Source organism: Pelophylax lessonae (genome assembly GCF_965119305.1).
Source record: "Pelophylax lessonae genome assembly, chromosome: 3".
Lineage (NCBI taxonomy): Eukaryota > Metazoa > Chordata > Amphibia > Anura > Ranidae > Pelophylax > Pelophylax lessonae.
In genome coordinates this window covers 550796038-550819714 of record NC_138770.1, presented here as the reverse complement: position 1 = coordinate 550819714, position 23677 = coordinate 550796038, and the positions used below count along the sequence as shown (strand labels likewise).

Below are 23677 nucleotides of genomic sequence, written 5' to 3'. Positions count from 1 at the left end.
CAAACCCAGAGATTGTTCGTTCAGTCTCTTACTGAGATGGTCTGGTCTGGATACAAATTTCCTTCATTAAAGATGGTTAAAGTCTCCTTTTTTCCTCTCTAGGCTCATTTTGCCCTTCTCATAGTCCTCCATACATCCATTCTTGGAAGAAATGTATTATGATTGGGATCAACCTGACAGGATTTTGGTCCTCCTAAAAGGTTTTCACTATTGTATCCTATGGAGGAAAATTTACTAAAATGGAATATACCCACTGTAGATGCTGATCAGAAACACCTGGTTGCACTCACAGCCGAAATGCGCAGATCTCCATAGTAAATGGCCGTGTAGATGAGGCCTAAGAGCAAGATTCTGCTTGCTTTGTAGAGATATCCTATCTGAAAAAGCAACAGGACACACAAATAAATAAACTGAGGTAATAATCCTCCCCAAACTTAGGCCCCTTTCACTCAAGGCCGACTCTGCCAGCTCAGCTGAGCACAGGTGGATGACTGGTCCGTGTGTGCTCCGTTTATGAAGAGCAGACACAGCCTCTTCTATGGGTGGATGGATATAAACAGACCACCTGGCTGCCATCCAATCTGCCAGACAGAAGGGGAACGGAGTTCCATCTGGAGGGCGATGTTCATGAGAGCTTACGATCTAAAACATTTTTGCTGTAGTCACTGTGTCAAAAAATGAGCAGGGCTTCAAAACATCCTCACCTTTTTGTAGTAAAAACAGTCCTGGCAAAATAAAGTAGAAATGTCTTAGAATTGGTACCAGTCTCTGCTGTTACATTTTTTTTCTTTCTCTTTTTTAGCCAAGCCGCAACTGAAATCGATTGACATTATAATCTGCGATGTTAGTGACGCCCCCTCTCTCGCTGAAATGTGTAAGAAGACCTCTGTTGTTCTGGACTGTGTGGGGCCTGTAAGTAATAAACAAAGGGCAATCATTGATGTAGGTCTGTGTTATGCAAAGTCTTGGTTGACACAGTACTTAGGCTCAATAGTGGCTTACTTTTTTTGAAGTCCGAATCTAGACTGGTATGTTCTTAGCTTTGTGAAGAAAACCTACTACATAAATAATACTGCTTACTCCACTGCTACAACTTTTTTTTGTCCATCCAGATAGAATTAGAAAAATTGGGCTGCAAACCAATCCTTCAAGTGTCAAGTGAAAAAGGACTTTTTTGCCTGTTGTAACAACCTTGTCATCATTTTTCTTTCTGTTTTCCCTTTTTAGACCATGTTTGCATGGGTTTCGGTATGTATAAGAGTAGTGTGTACAGCAGCCTTTTATAAAGCATTTACAGAACTTTTCATGAGCTTTAGGCAGGTTCTGCATGTATCCCCCCCCGCTTATATACATGCCTTAGCCCAACCTCGATCCGGCGATGTGCATGAGAGCTTACCATAGAGGTCTCTTCTGTCATAAATGTCCCCCCTTCCTGTCAGCATTTATTTTTTTTAATTTTCATGTTAATACCAATTTAAGAGATGGTGATGACAGGAGCAGTCTGGATGATTTATAAATAAAAGAACTTTGCCTGCAAAATAGGTGACCTATAGACTGATAATCGGCGATGATTACAAAGCGCCTGCTAAAGTCACAATTAGTCACTTTAACTGATATCCTCTTGGCCCTTTTGCAATGGGTCTAAGGGCACACTGTCTTTCACACATTAACTTTGCAAAGCTAAAAAATGTGAGGGAAATGTTTGTATATTCCATTATTCTTGGTTGCATAGTCACATTAAAATTGAGTTCTTGAACTCCCTATGTTTTTTTGAAAGGTAAAAAATTTACTTTTCTTTATCGTACATCACGGGACACAGAGCCATAAATCATAACATATGGGTTTTATAGCCATCTTCAGGTGAAGGACACTGGTAACCAATCAGAAAGGATGTCCCCCTATATAACCCCTCCCACACAGGAAGTGCCTCAGTTTTTTCGCTAGTGTCTAAAGGTGAAGGTCACGGTGGAAAGTCTCTCCACGTTCTCTCAATGGAGGAATGAAGACGTGTTCTATGCCCCAATCAAAAGTCACTGAATCTATGGGGTTAGCTATCAGATCCATCCAAAATAGTCAATGGAAAAAATATAATATAAAATTAAATATGATACCTGAGCCTTGGGAAGCAGATACAAGGTTTTGCCTGTAATGCGCTTTTTAAGCGCTGGACCCTAGGATCCGGACCATTGAAATACCAAACCCCAAAGGCGCTCTGTGCAGGGTGCTCTACAGGTCCAAGGCCATGGCCCCTCTAAAACAAGGGGACCCGGTCCTTGAAGGTCGCTAAGACAAAGCTCGCCGCAATGGGTGAAGATTGGATTCCTGTTTCAAACAGAATCCTGCAGGGGTACTAAGAGTCCAATTTAAAATATTTACACATACAGCAAATGTAAATATTTTATGCACTGTTCCCTTAAAAGATAACAGAGACCGAGTGCCATGTGGGTCTCTGCATGAGACATCCTGTTAAGCATTTTTCTCATTCCCCCTTCCAGGACGGCAACATGTGGGAGATAAGAGGCTCCACCCCTACAGGAAACACAATCGATTACAGCTTGTTAAAAGGCCCCACCCTTCCCCTTGTCCCCCAGTTAGATTGTGTTTCCAACCTACAGCGGAACATTTGTTTTTTTTCTCTTACCTGAAGGCAGTGTATGTCGGATGGTACCCCTATAAGTCAGGCACGGATGGCCTGCTTGAAGGTTCCTCCCTACCTGTCACCCTCCAAAGGGTCCTTACAGTTCGCCAAAAGCCCAGGCAGTCGGTACCTTAAGCAGAAGGAACCCTCCATGGCTGAAGCCTGCTGTCTCTGCAGGAGTCTCCTCTGTGTTTTCCTCTGAATGATTAGTGCAGGGGTAGAGATTGCGGTAAAAAAAAGTCAGCCGAGCAGGCGCGCTCCAAGCCTCACTTTGAAACCAGAACCCTGGTTTCTTTCTCAGCTGGATGGATGGAGCATGCACAGCGCTCCCTGGAAGTGGGAAGCAAATGTAAGCAACTGCAGAGGAGACGCCGGTTCCACATGCCGGTTGAATGGTCTCTGGCCATAGTTGCCAGAAAACTACCAAAGAGACAAAAGCCTGCCGCAACCCACCTCACGAGAAGGAGGAGGGAAGATCGGTTCAGGTGGCTACAGAAGGAACCAAGTAAGTGCCGTTTTCTTCTCTGTTGTGGGGGACGGTTACCAGGGTGAATCCTCGGTAGTCCCATGCATCCACGCTACGGGGCCTGTAGCCAACTTACTATGTGGTAAGAAGAGTGATTTGGTTGTGACTTACTCTTTTTGTGCAGATTCACCAGATGGAGTATTAAACTGACTGGTTACAAGGCCTCAGGGTTAATGTAAGAATTCCTCCTTCCATGTGTTCAGAAGGATAGTACAAACAAGCCCTGTGGCGGTAAAAAAAAAAGGGGGAAAGACAACAGCAGTCTATACCTCCCTTTACCTGGGAAGCTGAGCAGCAGTATCCCTGATAACAGCCAGGTGGTTCTTCGGCTGATTATAGTACTCCCTCCCCTAATGAGGTTGCTACTATTTGCTATTTGGACCTGAAAATGCTCCAAAAAACTTCAGCCATCTACATGTTCACAGCTTCCTTTTAAAATTCAGGAGATGCTGTGGTTGTTTTCAACTTTATAGTAGCCAGTCTCCCACTATGAACCCCATTGCATTAAACAGGGTTACTCTAGTGAAGGGGGGACATCTGTTAGACACAGATTCTTTATAGGCACTGAGCAAATTAGACTGATCTAGCTTGTGTCTCCAAAAATACCAAGAATACCATCCGCTGACACCCGATTTTCTTCCTGTCAGTTCTGTTCCGTTTTTACGAATGGAACAGAACCCCATTTTTCCTTCCGTGTAAAAAAAGGAAAGGAAGGAAAATCGGATGTCAGCGGTGTCATCCGCTGACATCCGCAGTGCCATATACTTACATTAGGTCCGCATATCATCCGCAAACGGATGGGATGATATGCGGGCACACGGAGCGGATGACAGAAATGTCATCCGCTCCGTGGAAAAAAAAAAAAAAAAGTCCCACAGCGGACCTTTCACACGGAGCGGCCGTGTGAAAGGAGCCTTAGGCTTCTTGCTATTAAGAGCCTGCATCCAAAATTCTCTCCACCTTGGGGGAAGAGACACAGAAAAAGGGGGTACCCTTTTGGTTATTGGCTAGATTTAACAAACTGCAACACATTGGGATCATCCTTACACTACAGTAGATCACTGGGTGTGTGTAAGGCTACATTTTCTCTAGTGCAACGCCAAAGTCGTCCGATTTGTTGTGCGAATTTGCAGTGCAATTTTGATGCACCTTTTTGGGCAATTTCGATCTAATATTGCAGTCTCTGACTAGGGGGTGTATTAGAGTAGTGCAGACACCTCTTCAAGGTCACTGCGATTTTGAGTAGAAGAGGACCAGGGAAGGTCGCATGAAAAATCGCACTGGGGAAAAACAGAACCTAAGAGTTTAAGGGGACACCTGGGGGTTTGGGCTACCGCCCACCCCGCGATGGATTAGAAGCATTAATTTCTGCAACTCTGTTTGATGAGGTTTTGGGGGCCAAAAACCTCTATAGAACAGCTACATATATTAGGGTCCTTTCACACGGCCGCTCCGTGTGTCCGCAAATCAAACCATCCGTTTGCGGATGATTTGCGGACATAATGTAAGTGAATGGCACTGCGGATGTCAGCGGAATACCATCCGCTGACATCCGATTCTCCTCCTTTCAGTTCTGTTCCGTTTTTTCGAATGGAACAGAACCCTATTTTTTCTTCCGTGTAAAAAACGGAAAGGAAGGAAAATCGGATGTCAGCGGTGTCATCCGCTGACATCCGCAGTGCCATATACTTACATTATGTCCGCATATCATCCGCAAACGGATAGGATTATATGCGGGCACACGGAGCGGATGACACAAATGTCATCCGCTCCGTGAAAAAAAAAAAAAAAAAAAGTCCCGCAGCGGACTTAAGCAGCGGAGCGGTCGTGTGAAAGGACCCTTAAACTGGATTTTAATGGATAGTCCTTCAGGTGTCTGATTGCCTCCAAGCAAACATTGTCTCCAAAACCTCCCTGAGCCTGATTTAAATGATCTACAGGTCTGTGCTCGTTAAGACCGTAGATGTTTGGAGACTTGGATTGCCACCTTTTGTGTGGGATAATTACACCTACTCATATGAAGGTAGTAATGTGGTGTATACCCTACCTTAGACTTCCAGTGTTTGAAGCTACCCAGATTCTCCTCTGGTGGAGGAAGATTTGAGTATATAGACTCCAAAACTATGCTGATATTAAGTCTGCCTTCGGCTGGCTATTTTTTCAGCGGAAATCGCCATGATGCGAACTTCGGCTGGGGCTGGCTGTGTCTCTGAAATACACTATATGGAAGTCTATGTGTATGTGGGTGTTATAGCTAAAAAGAAATACACAACATTTGTTGTTCATCTTTTCTGTTTAGGTTTGCTATATGTTTATTTTTTACTTAAAAATATTCCACGTCGGCGCGTGGCCTGGAGCGGGATGGGATAGGTCTTATGTGGTGAGAGGTCCGTCTACCCGATCTCCGGTTTAATCATCCTGTGACGATATCTCCGTTCTTTACTTACCTCTATCGGTGCCCGGAGTCTCACTGAACCTCCGGGCATCATGTCTCCTCCGAAGCGGGGTGCGGATGCCAGTGCACAGCTCGCTAAGTTCCGCCGGCAGGAGCCGTCTCCACAGGCCGAAGATGGCGCCGGCTCCTCCTCCACCTCCGAGAAGCCCGCGGCAGATACCGCCAAGGTACTAGATGCTATCTCCCTCTGCCAAAGCACCCTTACTTCCAAGATAGAGGACGTCAAGATCGATATCTCCCTGATTCGGCAAGACATGTCTCAGCTGCGGCACTGGGTCACAGAGGCCGAGACACGCATAAGTGCCAGTGAGGACATCCTGCATCCCCCTGCAGCACTCTGCTGAGGAGCTCCAACGCCAAGTGCAGCAGCTTCATTCCAAACAAGATGATATGGAGAATAGTCTCCGCAGATGCAACCTCTGATTCATCGGACTGCCTGAGAGGGCTGAGGGAAATGATCCGGCTGGCTTCCTTGAGGACCTGCTTCTTACCACCTATGGCCGTGATTCCTTCTCTGTCATGTTTGCTGTAGAGAGGGCCCATCGTATTCCGGCGCGGCCTCCCCCATCTAGCGCCCCGGCCCGCACGTTCATTGCCAAATTCCTTAATTTCCGGGACAGGGATAAAATCCTTCGCCTTTCCAGAGAAAAGGGTAATATTCCCTATCAAAGTGTGCATGTGGCTATCTTTCCGGATTTCTCTGGTGAAGTTCAGCGTCAACGGGCCCGTTTCCAGGAGGTTAAATGCCGCATTCGGGCATTACATTTAAAGTATGCCATGTTATACCCTGCTCGTCTTCGGGTGGAGGTGGATGACCGCGTCCAATTCTTTGAGGATCCTGCTCTGGCCATGGACTGGCTTGACCGCCGCAATGTTGCACCTGCCTGAAGCCTTTTTTCCTCGGTGGATGTTTGACTTCTGCCTGTCTTTGACATTGCTGTGGAGTTCAAGGGGGCTCTCGACTATCCTGTCTGTGAGATGTATTTCCCTGCAGGCCCCCCCCCCCCCACACACAGCCTAAAGTTTCCATACCTACCATCTGCCTTATCGCTGTGATGCCTGGAGGTTTTTTCCTTTTTTCTCCTGTTTGATGTCCTGGGGGTATCTGGGACTGTTGCCTGTCGCACAAACTTGCTGTCTACTGGGTAGTCTACTCAGCTCTTCCTGAACTGTGCGGTGATCCTGTTCCTACGGAATGGGATTTGCTCTCTCTCCACGTTACTCAGCGAGTCAATCGCCCCCTAGATTGATCTGATGCCTTCCCCTGTTATTCTTTTTATTTTACCTGTTCTGCTTTTTCTTTTATGCTCCTTTGATTACCTGTTTCATTTTTGCGGTACTTTCAGTATTGTCCCCTGGTCCCTGCCTGCTCCCCATTTTGGGGTTCGGGACTGGGGCTGGAGGACTTGCTGCTATACACATGTGTCTTCTTGTGCTCTGTTTGGGGATTATGCTCGCACGGGTTGGGGTTTGTGCAGAGCCTGGTGGGAATGGGTTTTAAGTTTGCTATGTGATGTTTTTCTTTTACTGAGAGGTCCCCCCCATCTGTCCCTTTATTTGTTTTCTGTATAGTCCTACTGCTCCTGTCCAGTGCTGTCCTCCTGTTATGTGATACACAGCTGCCCCTGGATGCTCTGCCGGCTCTGGGGGTCTCCATTTGCCACCTGAGACGACTTTTTTTGATCTATTTTTCACCCCTACATGGTGTCCCTAACTTTTTTGACGTGGCATGTCCGCGGTCTTGGGGATAGAGTGAAGCGCACCGCAGTGTTTTCATATTTGAAGCACCGGCGAGCTGATGTTATTGTGCTGGTCGAAACCCATGCTGCTGGTTCTCTACAGCGGGCGCTTAAACGCCCTTGGGTTGGATGGGCATTTCACTCTACCCACACTACCTCCTCCAGGGGTGTCTCAGTTCTGGTGGCTAAATCTGTCAATTTTGCTGTTCATTTGGTCAAATTGGACCCTCAGGGCCGGTATGTATTCCTCAAAGCTCTTATTGATAACTCTCCTTTGTTGCTCCTGGCCTGGTATATGCCTCCTCCCTATTGCTCTAGTGTCCTCGCAGAGGGGTTTGCCTTCATGTCTCGACACCTGACCATTCCGGCCGTGTGGCTAGGAGATTTTAATACTGTTTTGAATCCGGGTCTGGATAGGTTGGGACAGTCCGGGGGCCTTACCTACCCCTCCCGTGACACTCGCTTTGCCCGTCTACTGGCAGATTTTGCTCTTGTGGATACTTGGAGACATCTGTACCCCGCTTGTAGGGCTTATTCGTGTTTCTCCTCCACTCACTCCTCCATGTCTCGTATCGATTTCATTTTGATTTCCCGGCAGCTCCTCCCCAGGTTGCAAGAAACGAGCTTCTGTCCTTGCATTTTGTCTGATCATGCCCCGTACTGTGTTACTATAAGTAGGACGGTGGTGACTCCTGCCCCGACCTGGAGACTGAACCCCTTCTGGTTGACTGTTTTGACGGATCTTGCTAAGCTAGCGGGTGAATGGCAATTTTACTCCAGCTTTAACGCGGGCACTGCCTCCCCCTTGATTGTCTGGGATATGTTCAAAAAGCACTGCCGGCGCTTGCTGAGTGAACATATTAATCGCCACAAGCGCAATTCTGAATTGTCTTACACTCAGGCCCTTGCCCGGCTACAAGAGCTGGAGGCTGGGTATGCAGAGGCCCCTTCTGCTGGCTTGGTTGATCTTAAACTACACTCCCGAGTGACTGAACAACTTTCCTTTGAGAGGGCTAAACGCCGAATGTTCTTTGCCAGACAGTGAATATTTGAGCAAGGCGAACGCCCTGGTCGATTATTGGCATATTTGGCTCACCTTGACTCTAGACCGCCAGTTGTGATCTCCTTGCTTTCCCCTTCGGGGGAGTATGTGACGGAGCCGGCTGCTGTAGCGGCTGAATTCGTTGCCTTCTTCAAGGAGGTCTATGCGACTGGGGCGGACTACTCCGCTCAGGAGCTCTCTACGTTTTTGGATCAGTTTACTTTCCCTACCCTGACAGACCCGCAGCTTCGGGCTTTGGAGGCACCTATAACGGACACTGTTCTAAGGCCCCTGGATATGACGGACTCCCGATTGAGTTCTATCAGACGTTTTCTGAGATGTTGGTCCCCAGGCTTCTCGAACTGTACCAGGCGGCTTTTGAGGCTAATGCACTTCCAGATTCCATGCAGGAGGCGCTTATTGTGCTTATTCCTAAACCGGGTAAGGACCCTAGTCAGCCGAGTTGATATAGACCTATATCCTTATTGCAGACGGATGTTAAAATCTTTGCCAAAGTCTTAGCCCTGCGTCTGAACAAGGTGATTCTTTCGTTGGTACATGCGGACCAGACCGGGTTTATGCCTGCTAAGAACACTGTGTTCAATACCAGAAGGTTGCATATGAATATTCAGGCTTCCCACTCACAGATTGGCACCAGGGTGGTGGTTTCTTTGGATGCGGCCAAGGCATTTGATTCAGTTGAATGGCCTTATCTGTGGCAATGCTTGCGTTGCTTTGGCCCCAATTTTGTCAAATGGCTTTCTATACTGTATACCTCCCAGAGATCCCGGGTGGTGGCGAATGGGTGGGCCTCTGTCACCTTCCCCCTTTCTAGGGGGACGCGTCAGGGGTGCCCCATTTCCCCCCTGCTCTATGCCTTGGCGGTAGAACCTTTGGCAATGGCGCTGAGAGAACACCCTGGTATTATTGGTCTGTCCTCTGGGTCTCTGGAAGAAAAGGTGGGCTTATATGCTGATGATATGATTCTATACCTCGTTGACTCTGGGCCCTCCCTCACTACTGCCCTTCGCCTTATTGAGAGCTTTGGGACCTTTTCTGGGTTGAAAATCAATTGGGATAAATCTCAGATCCTTCCTATTGACCTCCCCCCCCCCCCCCCCCCACAGGACCAGGCCTCTATGCCTTTACAGAGAGTTAGCTCTGTCAAGTATCTGGGAATTCAGGTCTCTCGGGACTTGGCAGACTTTGTACCCCTGAATGTTGAACCCCTCATAGCGCTGACTGAGAGTAAGACGCAGGTTTGGTCTAGGCTACCGTTAGGAGTTATGGGCCGTATTGGCTTGATTAAAATGATCTTGTTACCTAAGATCTTATATGTTCTCTGGCACGCACCGGTTTACATTCAGTTGAAGTTCTTTCGGGTCCTGGAGTCTATCTTGAAGTCTTTTGTTTGGGGTTCCTCCAGACACAAGCTGTCCTGGAGGGCCCTGAAGTGTCCTACCAAGCTTGGCGGCCTAGCGGTTCCTGATCTTAGTTTATACTATATAGCGGCGCAGCTGTCCCATTTCTTTTATTTTGATAAGGTAGACAGGCATCGCTATGAGTCCTTAGTGCGGGTTCCTCCGGCCAATTCCCTCATCCCTTTTGTGATATCCTGCGAGGCCTTCCGGGTGCGCTTGGTAGCCCTAGTAGGCTCACGTATGCGTTCCACAATAAGCGGATCTGGGACTTGGCAGCTGCAAAACTGGGCTGCCCTTCCCTTCACGACGATACCCCTCTGTGGTTTAATAGATGCCTCCGAGAGCTTCTGTTGGTTCCGGATCCGCAGATCTGGATGCAGCATGGAATATATAAGCTCTCCCATGTTCTCCGTGATGGCCGTCTTAAGCAATTTGATCAACTGAAGGTCGAATTTCAACTGCCAAACTGCATGTTTTTCCGGTTCCTCCAGCTGCGTCACGCTTTGCGTGCGCAGTTTGATGGTACTTACCCCCAGCTGCAACCATTGGATGTTCTACTGATCTTACGGGGAGATGAACATAGGCAATTGATTTCGCTATTTTACGATATGCTTCTTACTCCGTCGGCTACGAAACTGGCTTACTCCCTGAGACCTGCCTGGGAGGGGTGTGCTGGGGAACTAGATGATGAGGACTGGAGTGATGTGCTGCAGGTGGGTAAGCTGGTGTCTCCTAAGATGTCTGATAGACTGACTCAAACTTATATTTTACACAGGGTGTATCTTACTCCTGTTCGCATGGCAAAGTTTGACCCTTCCCGCAGCCCGGACTGTCCTAAATGTTCTCTATCCGCTGGTACCTTTGAGCACCTGATCTGGCAGTGTCCCCATGTCAACTGTTTCTGGCAACAGGTGGTTCGTTTTCTGCACGATCAGATGGGCTCTCCGGTCTCACTGGATCCCCGGCAATGTCTATTGGGTTTATTTCCAGATCTAGAGGTAAATAAGAGCACACTGAAATTTATACACGAAACGTTGTTTAGTGCCCGGAAGTTGTTGGCGCGCAGCTGGATGCAACCCTCACCCCCTACTTTGGCTGCCTGGATTGCCGAGGTGAATGCTACTCTGCCATATAAAAAACTAATTTATGTTAATAGGGGTTGCCCTGCTAAATATCACAAGATCTGGGATCAGTGGCTGCAGTCATCTCTGACGTGTTCCACCTGATATGTCCTCTCTTTTTTTAGGTGCCTCTTGGGGAACGATCGTAGGGTTTTCGTTTTTTTTTTTTTTTTCTCTTTTTCCTTTTCGCTGCATCTTGTTGGATGGGGTGCTGTGCATTTTCTTGTATTTCTTTTCGTTTCATGCCTTTTGAGGTGTTGGACTGGAGCTCTTTGGACCGTAGGGGGACCCTCTCTTTCTCTGTTTTTTGTTTTTGTTTTGGGGGGGTGGGGTGAGATTTGTTTACCTCTCCTTCTGGGTTTATTTTGAACTTTGATGCGTTGTCTACCTATTACTGTGTCTATGGTTATGTGCTTTTCTGTACTTCTATTTTTTATGCTTGTTGTACTTTTACAAAGTTCAGTAAACTCGGTTTTTGATTTAAATAAAAAATAAAAATATTCCAAGTCGGAAGTTGGGGGTGTTGTGTCTATTACACTATATTCTTCCATAAAAATTAGAAATGCACTACACTGTGTTAGTAACATTTCTGTTGGTTACTTGGCTGTACCCTGACTGCTAAGTCGGAAATGCACAAAGGTTCCCAGAGTCAGTTCTGTTATAACCACACTGGTACTAATAAAGGAGCGACTTTAAAAGTGTTTTTATTAACATCTCTGTTACAAGGTTGTATCAGGTTATTATTCAGACACACGCAACTTATGGTCTGCTAGTGTCATTTCTCGTGACATTTCTGTCAGGACTACATGGTTGCCTTTCAAGTTGCACAAACCTTGATAATTTAGTTACATGTTGGTTACATAGCTCTACCATGTCACCATTTAGGAATGCACAGCATTAAGTCCCGGTTCACACTGGGCCAACTTCTCAGGCGACTTAGCAGCCTGACAGGTGTCGCTCCACTCAGTGAAAATGAACCGTTTCCAGTTTAGATATGAGGAGGTGCCTTCCTCACTTAGTTACAGTAGACCAGGGAGTTTAGGAGATCTAATCATCTTCTGATCCTCTACTCTGCACCAAGAAGAGGACTGCAGGCTTCAAAACCTCAGTCCATAGGTGAACTAGACAAGCCATTAACATGTCTTGGGAGGTTGCAGGTGTTCGGGTTTCCAGCAAAGCCGAAAGCACACTCAACAAGAGCCCTGGCAACGGCCTGGGCCGAAACAGCTGGAACTTCTCGGAAACAGTTCTGCAATGCAGCCACCTGGTCCAGCCATGACACTTTCCTAAAACACTACCGTGTGAAAGTACTGTCTCAATAAGACCTTGCCTTTGGCCGAAAGGTTTTCACAGGCAGTAGTCCCGCCCTAACGTAGGCCTTCAGGGGTTTCCTTCATTATCCTCTCACATGTTGCCGTTCTGGAAGGGGGAATGAGAAAACCTACCGTTAGTATACCGGTAACAAATTTTCTATGAACCCTTCCAGGACGGCAGGCCTACTTCCCATCATGTAAAAAGGGGGAGGTATAAAAAAAAAAAAAAACTATGTGACATTATTCCTTGTATATCGGTTGGAAAGCTACTGTTTCATTATTGAGGGACAAGGGGAAGGGTGGGGCCTTTAACAAGCTGTAATTGATTGTGTTTCCTGTAGGGGTGGAGCCTCTTATCTCTCACATGTTGCCGTCTTGGAAGGATTCGTAGAAAATCTGTTACCGGTATACTAACGGTAGGTTTTTCTTTGCTTGCTTTCTTGAGCACACTGTGTTCACCCTGTACTGATCACCTGAAAGGTATCAGCTGTGACAAACCAATGTGTGCATGAGACAATGAATGTTAAGCTATACAATATACATCTTGTTAAAGTGGTTTTATCCTCACAAAAAAAAACAAAAACAAACAAACCCTGCAGGACAAAGGCATAAAGGGTTAGTATGCATTGCATACTAGCTCATTAGGAAATACTTACTTTAGAACAAAGCCCCGACATGGTCGCCCGGACACCGCTGAGGGAGCTGTCATGTTCCCTCTGCGTTTCTTCCAGGTTCGGCGGCTCCGGCGCTGTGAGTGGCCGGAGCTGCAACGATGTTACTCCCGCGCATGCGCGTGGGAGTTAATTTTCCGGCAAGGAGCCGGAAAGGAGCTCTAAAGGTCCAGCGGCTGCATGCAGAGCGAATATCTCCTAAACCGTGCAAGTTTATGAGATTAATTTTACCTACTGGTAAGCCTTATTATAGGCTTACCTGTAGGTAACAGTTAAGTATACTCCGATACTACCGCTTTTAGCATTGTTGAAAGGTCTTGCCTTTACTCAGGGATTTAATATGCCAATTGTATCAATTGTGATTATATGAGTTGTGGGATTGATGCAAAGTCTGTTTAAACACTAGGCAGCGGGGGTGCCGCTACACGGGGCTACTCTCCGGTCATTTCAAAAGCCCATCCCCCATACAGTTAGTAAACACACCCCTACATTTAACCCCTTGATCACCCACTAGGTTGACCCCCTTCCTTGCCAATGTCATTATTACAGTAACAGTGCATATTTTTATCACTGATTACTGTAGTAATGTCACTGGTCCCCCATAAAGTGTCAAAAAGGTCAGTTAGGGGTCTGATCTGTCTGCCGCCTTGAGCATGCATTTCACTTGCTGAAGACAAAACGGAGGGAAAAATGCCCCAAGAACAAGCAGGAACTGAAGACCGTTGACGTAGAGGCCTGGCAGAGCTTCACCAGGGATGAAACCCATCGTCTGGTCATGTCTTTGCGTTCCAGAATTCAGGCTGTAATTGACTGCAAAGGATTTGCAACCAAGTATTAAAAAGTGAAAGTTTGATTTATGATTGTTAATCTGTCCCATTACTTTTGGTTCCTTTAAAAAGTGGGAGGCACATATACAAACTGTTGTAATTCCTACACCGTTCACCTGATTTGGATGTAAATACCCTCAAATTAAAGCTGAAAGTCTGCAGTTAGAGCCAAAAAGATTAGAATTGTGTTGATGTGTGATATTTATGGACCTGACTGTACCTCGCACTGTTTCACAGTGGATGCTCTTATGGACTCTATAAGGCAAATGTCCCAGTTTGCTCTGATGAAAGTGCATATGCGCAGAATCCTTTGGTTAAGAAAATTGTCTGCGGAACTACCAAGTAAAGGGTTATTGGCTGGCTTCCCCTTTTTCAGGGAAAACGCCTTTTTTGGTGATGATCTGGATAAGTATATCCAGAATGATCTCGGGGGGGAGGAAAGAGTACACTGCTACCTGTAAAAAGGAAGAGCAAGTGTCCTTCTTTTAGGATCCCCAGCACTCAGCTTCTAATTCCAGATGGCCCAGCCATCTGGGACCAGAACCAAGCTTTCAGGGCAGAGTCAGTAGAAGCCTACTGTGAAGGGGCGCCCCCCACTCATTGGGTGGAGGGAAGGCTGCCTTTTTCCTGGAGGGCCCAGAGAGTGATAACTGAGGTTCCGGAGAACAAAAGGTTCAGGAGTTTTTACTCAAACCTGTTGTGAGGGATTAGCTCGGTGGTAGGCGTGGATGACTCCTTGGGGAGTGCGTTTTCACAGAGAAATAGCCCAAAAGTGCTTGCAAACAACAGGTTTATGGTTTATTCTAATGGTGTTTTCTTCACCAGGCTGTATGCAGCAAAACATCCAAAATAAAATAAAACAGAAAATAAATCCTTGCCTCTGTGGGCGGCTACCTTCTCACAACTGGAACCTGCCTAGGTGTCTGTCTCCAACCTACCGTCGGGCAGACTTCCTTGTCCTACAGCGGACACTCAATAGTCCTTTTATAATAGCTTCACAGGGCAACACAGTCCTTTTGTTTCTTTCACATCAACAGTTCGTCTTCTCACCTTTGAGACGTATTCACCCTTGGTTACCGTCCCGGGCACACATCACTCCGGGGGGTCTTCTCCCAGGCCCACACATCCTGTCGGGAGGCACACGCTGACTGTCCTCCTGCTCCCAGCCCACATGGCTTCAGGACACAGCTTCTGGAGGCAGCAAACAATAGGAATTTCTCTGAACAAATTATAGAGCCTTAACTCCCTCATTCTGAACAGGTGAAGGCCTTTCAACTTCCTGCTGGCTAGCTCTGTAGCCAACACCCTAAATTAATTAATGGACTTTCTAAATCAGGTAGAAATGTATCTCCTTCCTGTGACTACATTCCCAGATTTAGCTGACTTCCTGTTACATACCCCCCCCTCTTGTTTCAACCCTAGGGTTGGGACACAGATTTCCAGGCACGCATGTGTCAAGCACTGCTGACTCACTGATAAGCCTCCTATTATCCTCAAGCTTCCGGATGAAACTGTTTTGTCATCTTCATTGACGGATTTCTCATAAATGCCACACAGTTTGTCTCTCATCTCATATACACATTCTTCAACTGCATTTTTGGCATCATTTCGCTCCTTCTCGTTTCTGTCATCTTCATTGACAGCTTTCTCATAAATGTCAGACAGCTTGTCCCTCATAACCGTCTGTCCAATCCACCATGGAGGACCGTGATCCATAGGCAACTCAATTGGGCTAGTCTTAATGTCTTCAACATTCTTAAGACGCCTCTCTCTGCAATCCATAAATGTTTTCCACAAAACTTTGAGAACCTTTGCTTCACTAAGCTTTGTTCCAAGTAGGGACTCTTGACATCCCTCTGTGACTTGAGTTGCCTCTCCATACAGCTGTACACAATCATTGACTTTTTGTTGTAAAAGGGAATGATCTTCCTTCTTGAGCTTTGCTTGCTCTAAGATGCTGTGCAGAGGATTTTCCAATTGAGACAACAGGCTGTCACACATTTCTTCAAAGTGACCCCTGTTCCTTTTCCCAGAGACATCAATATCATTCACCAAACATTTCATATTCATAGGCAGATCTGAAGCATTTGCACTCATCAACTTCTTAAACTTTTCGCCCTCCTGAGCGAGTCGCAGTAAAGGCCTACTATTTGATTTGATATTGAGTTTATATTTCTTGCCAAACTCTTCACAGAAGAAGCCAACCAGAACATCATCAACTTTCTTTCCACCAACATAGGGGTCAAAGGCAACAACACAGTTGAACCCAGCGATCTGGGTGGTATCCATTATAGACCTCCTCTCTGCATCAGTGAAGAAGCATGGAACTGCAACACATTCTTTTACAGGTTTCTTCAATGCACTTTCTGCTGAACTATTTGACCGCTCAAGGTCACCTAGTTCTTTTTCTCTATCTGAATTCCACATGGAATGCATCTCAAGATCACGATCAAACTTCTGCCACCCGTCTTTCACCAGTTCCATTTTGGAAACACTCCCTGAAAGGCACTTGAACTTAATTTGCTTCACGTTTTCATCAACAGCCTTAGTTTTCTCCACTAGGTGGCGTTTGCTTTTTTCTCCCAGATTTATATCACTTGCTTTAGTTTTCTCCGCTTTAGTTTTCTCCACTAGGTTTTCAGCCTGAACTGAGAAATCACCACATTTCTTACTCAGCTCCTTTGTTTGCTGAAGCTCTAATGATACATTTTCCAATGCTTGAAGTTTTTGAAGGAACGGTTTATTCCAAAGGGGTGATTCAAGCCACGTGTCATCACATTTCTGAGGCTCACTCAGGACAGACCCCAAAACACTGATCCTTTTAAAAACTGCATCAGGCACACTATCCCCTCTTTGGGACAGATCCTCTGTTGCCTGGAATTCCTCTTCCAGTTCCTGCAACGGAATCTTCATCTCTTCTACTTGCTGTTCTAAGGCTCGTTTAGACTTTTCTAGCTCCTGAACGCTTTTCTCAACCTCATCCTTGTAGCTGACCACATGTTCCATCTCTGTACATAGCTGCTTGTTAACTCTTTCTAGTTCAGCCTTGGACTCTAGAGCTTCCTCCAAAGAGCGAGCCAAGAACAGGGCTTTGCTCTCGTTATCACGCGCCTCCGCTTCTGCGCGGTCGCGTTCTTCTGCATATTTTGCAGACACAGTCTTCTCTTCACCAAGCATCTGATCAAACTTCTTTTTCACATCTTCAACACACTGTAATGAAGCAACGCTTTCTTCCATGCGTTTTTTCATATCCGCTATCTGAGCTTGCAATGTTGCGACTTGCTCTGATAGGTTTTTCTTTGCTTCCGCCTCCTCTTTTAATTGTTCCAGGAAGCCATTTTTCTCATCTTCCATTTGTTTGAGCTTTGTGCTAAAACTCAGCCTTTGACACCTCTCTTCCTGTAAGAGTTCCTGCGTGTCTTGCAGCTGCGATTCCAAGATAGAAAAATCTTCCGCAATTTCTCTAGATTTGCTGTCTGCTTGAGAAAGCTGATTTGTAACATTGTCCAACTCAACCTGCAGTCGGTTTGCCTTCTCTGACAGCTTAGCACACAATCGGTCACCTTCTGACACCTTGACTTGCGATTCCAGAAGCTGTGCCTCTACTTTTTCCCTCTTATGTTCACAATCTTCTTTTCCCTGCATAAGAGCCTTCACCTCATTGGCTAGCATCTGGGAATAAGAATGTAATTCTGCCACACAGGCTTCTTTCTCCTTTAACTGCTGCTGGACACGTTGGGCTTCCCCTTTCCAACTTTCACAGTCCGCACGCCATTCATCTACCACATTGCTTAAAGTAGTGAGCTCATACACAGTACTCAGTAATTTAGCCTCTCTTTCACTTTTCTCTTTGTCGCTGAGAGACAATGTCGCTTCCAGAGCAACATTCTGTTCCTGCGACTCCTGCAGGTCTATTTTTGTAGCTTCCAAAGACTGAAGACTTTTTTCCAGCTGATTTCGTAACTCCAACATATCATGCATACTTTGCTCCTGCAAAGTCTGAATTTCAACCTCCTTTTCCTTGAGGATGGTATCTTTCTCCATTATAGTCTCTCTGCGTTTTTGCAACTCGACCAAAAGAAGAGCAGTGGATTCTTCCCACTGTGACACATGAGACTTGAGTAGTTCATTCATTTCCTGCAAGTTTCTATGCTCCATTTTAAGCAATTCCAAGGCTTGTTCCTTTTCTTCCATTTTCCGTTGCAAGGCATCCAACTCAGCCCTGCACACATACTCGGTTTCCTCCAAACCGATGGCCTCCATTGGCTGCTGGCGTCTCTGTTTCCAGCCTGCCATGCTCTCTTGATGAGCCTTTTGTTGAGCTGCAAAGCTCTGCTGAAAATCCGCATTTGCCTGCTGTTGAGCTGCATTTGCTTGCTGTTGAGCTGCATTTGATATAATCAGATGTTTCAACATCTCCTCCATTTTGAGCTTACTTTTCATCTGAGCACACTGCGTCTCCATAGCAGTTTCATCAGTGTTGCTAGGGACAACAACCTTCCTCTTTAGTAGACTCTCTTTAGGCATGGATGGGGCTGGTTCAGACGGCAACATCCCCTCCATCCATAGAATCCGGTCTCTCATTTCATCTATCTTTGCATTTTTCAGGCGTTTGGACCGCCCCATCTTCAATAACTCCACAAACAAATTTTTCACAGTCCAGCAAACAATTTTCAGACCACTGTCTCTTCAACACATGTAGTTTTTCTCTCTCTTGCAGGATCTCTTTTCCTGCACACACAGTTTGTGCAGTCACTTGCACCAGACACAACAAAGTTCATCAAATAATTTTGAGACCGCTGTCTCTTTAAAACACTTTTTTTTTTTTTTTTCTGTCAGGATCTTCTCTCCTGCACACATAGATTGTGCAATCTCATGCACCAGACAAAGTTCATCAAACATATGCACTCCATTGCAGGGATCTCTGCTTATGCCCGCATCCTCCACCATATGTGAGGGATTAGCTCGGTGGTAGGCGTGGATGACTCCTTGGGGAGTGCGTTTTCACAGAGAAATAGCCCAAAAGTGCTTGCAAACAACAGGTTTATGGTTTATTCTAATGGTGTTTTCTTCACCAGGCTGTATGCAGCAAAACATCCAAAATAAAATAAAACAGAAAATAAATCCTTGCCTCTGTGGGCGGCTACCTTCTCACAACTGGAACCTGCCTAGGTGTCTGTCTCCAACCTACCGTCGGGCAGACTTCCTTGTCCTACAGCGGACACTCAATAGTCCTTTTATAATAGCTTCACAGGGCAACACAGTCCTTTTGTTTCTTTCACATCAACAGTTCGTCTTCTCACCTTTGAGACGTATTCACCCTTGGTTACCGTCCCGGGCACACATCACTCCGGGGGGTCTTCTCCCAGGCCCACACATCCTGTCGGGAGGCACACGCTGACTGTCCTCCTGCTCCCAGCCCACATGGCTTCAGGACACAGCTTCTGGAGGCAGCAAACAATAGGAATTTCTCTGAACAAATTATAGAGCCTTAACTCCCTCATTCTGAACAGGTGAAGGCCTTTCAACTTCCTGCTGGCTAGCTCTGTAGCCAACACCCTAAATTAATTAATGGACTTTCTAAATCAGGTAGAAATGTATCTCCTTCCTGTGACTACATTCCCAGATTTAGCTGACTTCCTGTTACACTGTTCATAATCCCCAAACCAAACAGGGACGTGAGACCTATTCTGGATCTTTAAGGTCTAAACCAGTTTCTGAACGTTTGTACTTTCCTTATGGAATCAACTTGTGTACTCATAGCCTCCCGGCAGGGAGAGTTATTTCTTTCATATCCTCACGTGCCTATATTCCAGGCTTATCAAGGGTTTCTACGCTTTGCGATAGAAAACCGTCATTCTCAATTTGTGGCCCTGCCCTTCAGGTTAGCCACAGCTCCAAGAGTGTTCAAAGATCCTAACTCCAGTATGGGCTGTTCTAAGGTCCAGAGGAATCTCTGTGATAGGATATCTGGGTTATCTATTGCTTATAGATTGATCAGCTTCGGGCTTCAAGCCTGAATGTCCTCCAGACAGTACAGTTCCTAGAAAGTCTGGGTTGAATTCTGAACTTGGCAAATTAAGCATTACAGCTGGTCAAGTGTCTGGAAGATCTGTGTCGTCTTGTGGACACCATACAGGCAAAGATATTCTTGCCAACAAGAAAGGTCACAGACCTGAAGGATCTGGTTCGGTCCGTAGTAAAGCTGAAAAATCCTTCTGTACGTCTTTGCATGATGATGTTGGGGAAGATGGTGTCCGCATTCGAGGCAATTCCCTATACTCATTCCATTTATAAAAAGGAGGGGAAAGCAGAGACTGTTATCCCCAAATAGACAGTCTCGGGAAAGGGAAGGATGGTAATAATCGGACTTTACCGGTACCTTGATTAAAAAATGCTGACCTGTATTAAAATTATTACAACATTTTTATTCAAAACAGCATAGCTAGATTAAAAGAAACGGACCAATCGTCCGACAACAATTCAAGACCTATCTGTACAGGTGAATACTTATTTGTCAAAACAGAGTGCAGAAGTTCATGGTCAGGTGTATATTCCTCAACATGTTTCACAGGGACAACCTGCTTCTTCAGGAGGATATTAATATACACACTCTCTAGAAGTGATAACAACACCTAAATGAGTACTTTCCACAGAGCAAGCATAATAATATTAATAATTGCAAGTATTACAGCAATAGCTCATAGAATATAATTAGTGGGGAAGGTCTGGGCTCACCTGAGAACAGTACAGGTCACTGAATCGCATAGCAGTTCAGCCAAATCTCTCACCGGCAGACATGGGGGACTAACAAAACTGCATCTAGTCAGTAATAAAATAAACATAGTAATATGATATAGAGCCATTATAAAATCCTACTATAGAGAATGATGAGGAAAGAAAAGAGAAAAAACAAAAAAGCCAAAGGGGGAAAAAGGGGGAGGAAGAAGAAGAAAAGGGGAAAAAGAAAAAAGGGGAGGGGGGGGGCAAAGGAAAAAGGTAAGGACAGGAGGGGAGAATGAGGAAAAGGGGGGGGGAGGGGGGGAACTCAATTCCATGTCAGACCCTTACAGAACGACATTCTGTCTACATGGACTAGAAAGGTTCATTGTCTGGACTGGTCCATGTCTCTGCTACCAAGAGTATGTTTGAGTCTGAATTGATGGTTGGTGACCAGAAATCTGAAGAAAGGGGAAATCTTTTCTTCCAGTAACCTGGAAGGTGGTGACTATAGACACCAGTCTCTCTCTGGCTGGGGAGCAGCTCTGGAGGAAACCACTGTCCATGGGAAATGGTCTTGGGTCTCTCCATCAACATCCTGGGATTTTAAATCAATCTGCCAATCTTCCAGAGGTAGATCGGTTGGCATCCAGGTTCAACAGCAAGTTGAAGAGATTTGTGTCTAGGGCCAGGAATCCACTCGCAGGCGGAGTGGATGCTTTAGTGACTTTAGTGATTTATGCCTTTCCTCTGGTGCAGCTGTTACCACGTCTGTTGCGTAGGATCCAGCTAGAGGGGAAACCAGTAATTCTGGTAGCTCCGGCATGGCCGAGGATGGTTTGGTATGCACAAATCCAAAGGTTGGCAGTGACAGAGCCTTGGGCCCTTCCACTGCATCCGCACCTACTCTTTCAAGGTCCGATATTCCACCCTGCTGTACAACCTCTAAATTTGACAACTTGGCTATTAAGGCCTTAATCTCGAAGGAGCGTGGTGTTTCTGACCCTGCAGTTTATACCCTGATAAGGGCTAGGGAACCAGTCCCTAGAAACTTTTATTATAGGGTTTGGAGATCCTTCATTACCTGGTGTGAAGCCAGGAAAGGGGCATCCCCGCACGTATGTCATAGGGAGAATTATAGCTTTCGTTCAAGCAGAGGTAGATATGAAATTTGCCTTGAGCACTATTAAGGGGCAAATTTCAGCCTTATCGATTTTCTTCCAGGAACCGATCGCTTCCCATTCGTTGGTTCAGACCTTCGTCCTGGGAATGTTATGTTTGCTTCCACCTGTGAAGCCACCATTATGTCCTTGAGATTTAAATTTGGTGCTGACAGTTTTACAAAAACAGCCTTTTGAGCCAATGGGGCAGGCTCCCCTGGTTCTTCTGACCAAGTAACTGGTCTTTTTGATTGCGATAACTTCGGCTAGAAGGTTATCGGAATTGGCAGCTCTTTCTTGTCAAGAGCCATTCTTGTTTTTTTCATCAAGATAGGGTGATTCTACGTCCACACCCAGGTTTTTTTTTTTTTGTCCAAGGTGGTGTCTGCTTTTCTTGAATCAGGATATTCTACTACCTTCCTTTTTTTCCAGATCCTCACTCACAGGAAGAAAAGTTATCGCATTTGCTTGATGTAATGCGTGCACAAAGTTTTACTTAGAGAGATCAGCTCGGATTCGCAAGACCGAGAGCTTGTTTGTGCTGCTCGAAGGGCCCAGGAAGGGGTTGGCAGCATCTAAGTCTACAATTTCTCTTTTGGATTTGCCAGGTTATAACCCAGGCGTATGTTTTAGAAGGGAAGGTTCCACCTTTTTTTTTTTCCTATACCATTTTTTTTCTACCAGAGGAGTAGGTGCCTCTTGCATCAAGCCTCTGTGGCTCAGATTTGCAAGGCCGCGACCTGGTTGTCGGTGCATACGTTCACTTGTTTCTATCGAGTGGATATTGGGACCCAGGAGAAATCTGCATTTGGCCGCAGTGTTCTACAGGCAGTGGTGTAATCCCTTTCTTGTGGTCTGATGGCAGTATTTTTTTGGTGTCCCCCTCCCTTCAGATGCATTGCTTTAGGACATCTCATATGTTATGGTTTAGGGCGTTCTGTCCTGTGATGTACGATAAAGAAAATAGGATTTCTCTTACGTCCTCCGACAGTCGCAGCCCCTCATACAGCCTTCACGAGTGGGTAATGGCGCCCTCTGCAGGAGAAAGCTGGGCTAGGTTTTAAATGTTAATAAAAAAACTTTCTACACTTAAGCACACCTCCAGAGGGGCGTCCCTCAGCCATTATCCTGATCCAGTTACCACTGTCCTTCAGTTTTATGCTGCCTAGCGTCATGAGTAGGCTAGGTTTCCCTACTGGGACCTAATGTCTCAGTTTCTTTGTTTTTTGTTTTTTTTAAAGTGTTTTTTCTATTTAAAATAGCATTTTTTATTTCACTCACTATCGCTAGTTAGTCAGGGAATTCCTGGAGGACTACAAGCGACAGCAGAGCTGTTCCTTGCACTGGAAAATATAGATCCTTATGGAGTCCCAGCGTGCCACCTGGCCTCACAACGACAGTGCCCTTTGACATAGGGACGAGCCAGCGGAGTCTTCGCCGGGATGTCTCCACTTTGGAACGCCCGTAAGTTGCTAGCATCCTTCCTAGCTGATGGCACCCCCACTTAGGGTGGGAGGTGTTCTGTATCAGAGCGGTGTCCTCTTTCTTTGGACTGGTGAGTACCACTACCCCCTTGTCCCTAGGACTATGTTCTGTGGGGTTGTTCTGTGTGCCCACTCTTAGGGGATGGCAGTTCTAGTGGCTTCTGTGATATCCCCCTCCTAGCTGTTTTGATACGGTTCCCTTCCTCCCTGCCCCTGTTGGGGGCGCTCTGCGGTGCCAACTGCTGTGGCTGGGGTGTGTGGGGGCTTAATGTATCTGGGGGTGCTCTCTGGGGTTCCCTGTGGTGGCCAGCTCATGTGTATGTGCTTATTTTGGCGCTGTTCGCACGGCTGCCATTTTGGATGAGGGCAGGCTGTGTGGGCGTCATGTAAGGGCAGCAGCCATTTTAACTCATCATTTTGGCGCCGATCGGGCACCATCTTTGGTATGGGCAACTGCCTAGTAAGGGCAGTAGCCATTTTGCCTGTGCTTCCTCCCATTGACTTTCATCAGGTACCATTTGTTTGTGGCTCAGGGTGGGCTTAGGCCTCTATGTGCATGA

The 23677-nt window shown here is 46.2% G+C and overlaps 1 protein-coding gene across 1 annotated transcript in view; it reads left to right on the top strand.

The window, feature by feature from the left end:
• LOC309549446 (saccharopine dehydrogenase-like oxidoreductase) overlaps nucleotides 1-23677 on the top strand; it is a 172176-nt gene that overhangs the window by 10015 nt on the left and 138484 nt on the right. Inside the window, exon 2 of the mRNA XM_082249745.1 lies at nucleotides 803-912. Coding sequence (XP_082105871.1) covers nucleotides 803-912 — 110 coding nt within the window. The remainder of the gene's footprint in view (nucleotides 1-802; nucleotides 913-23677) is intronic.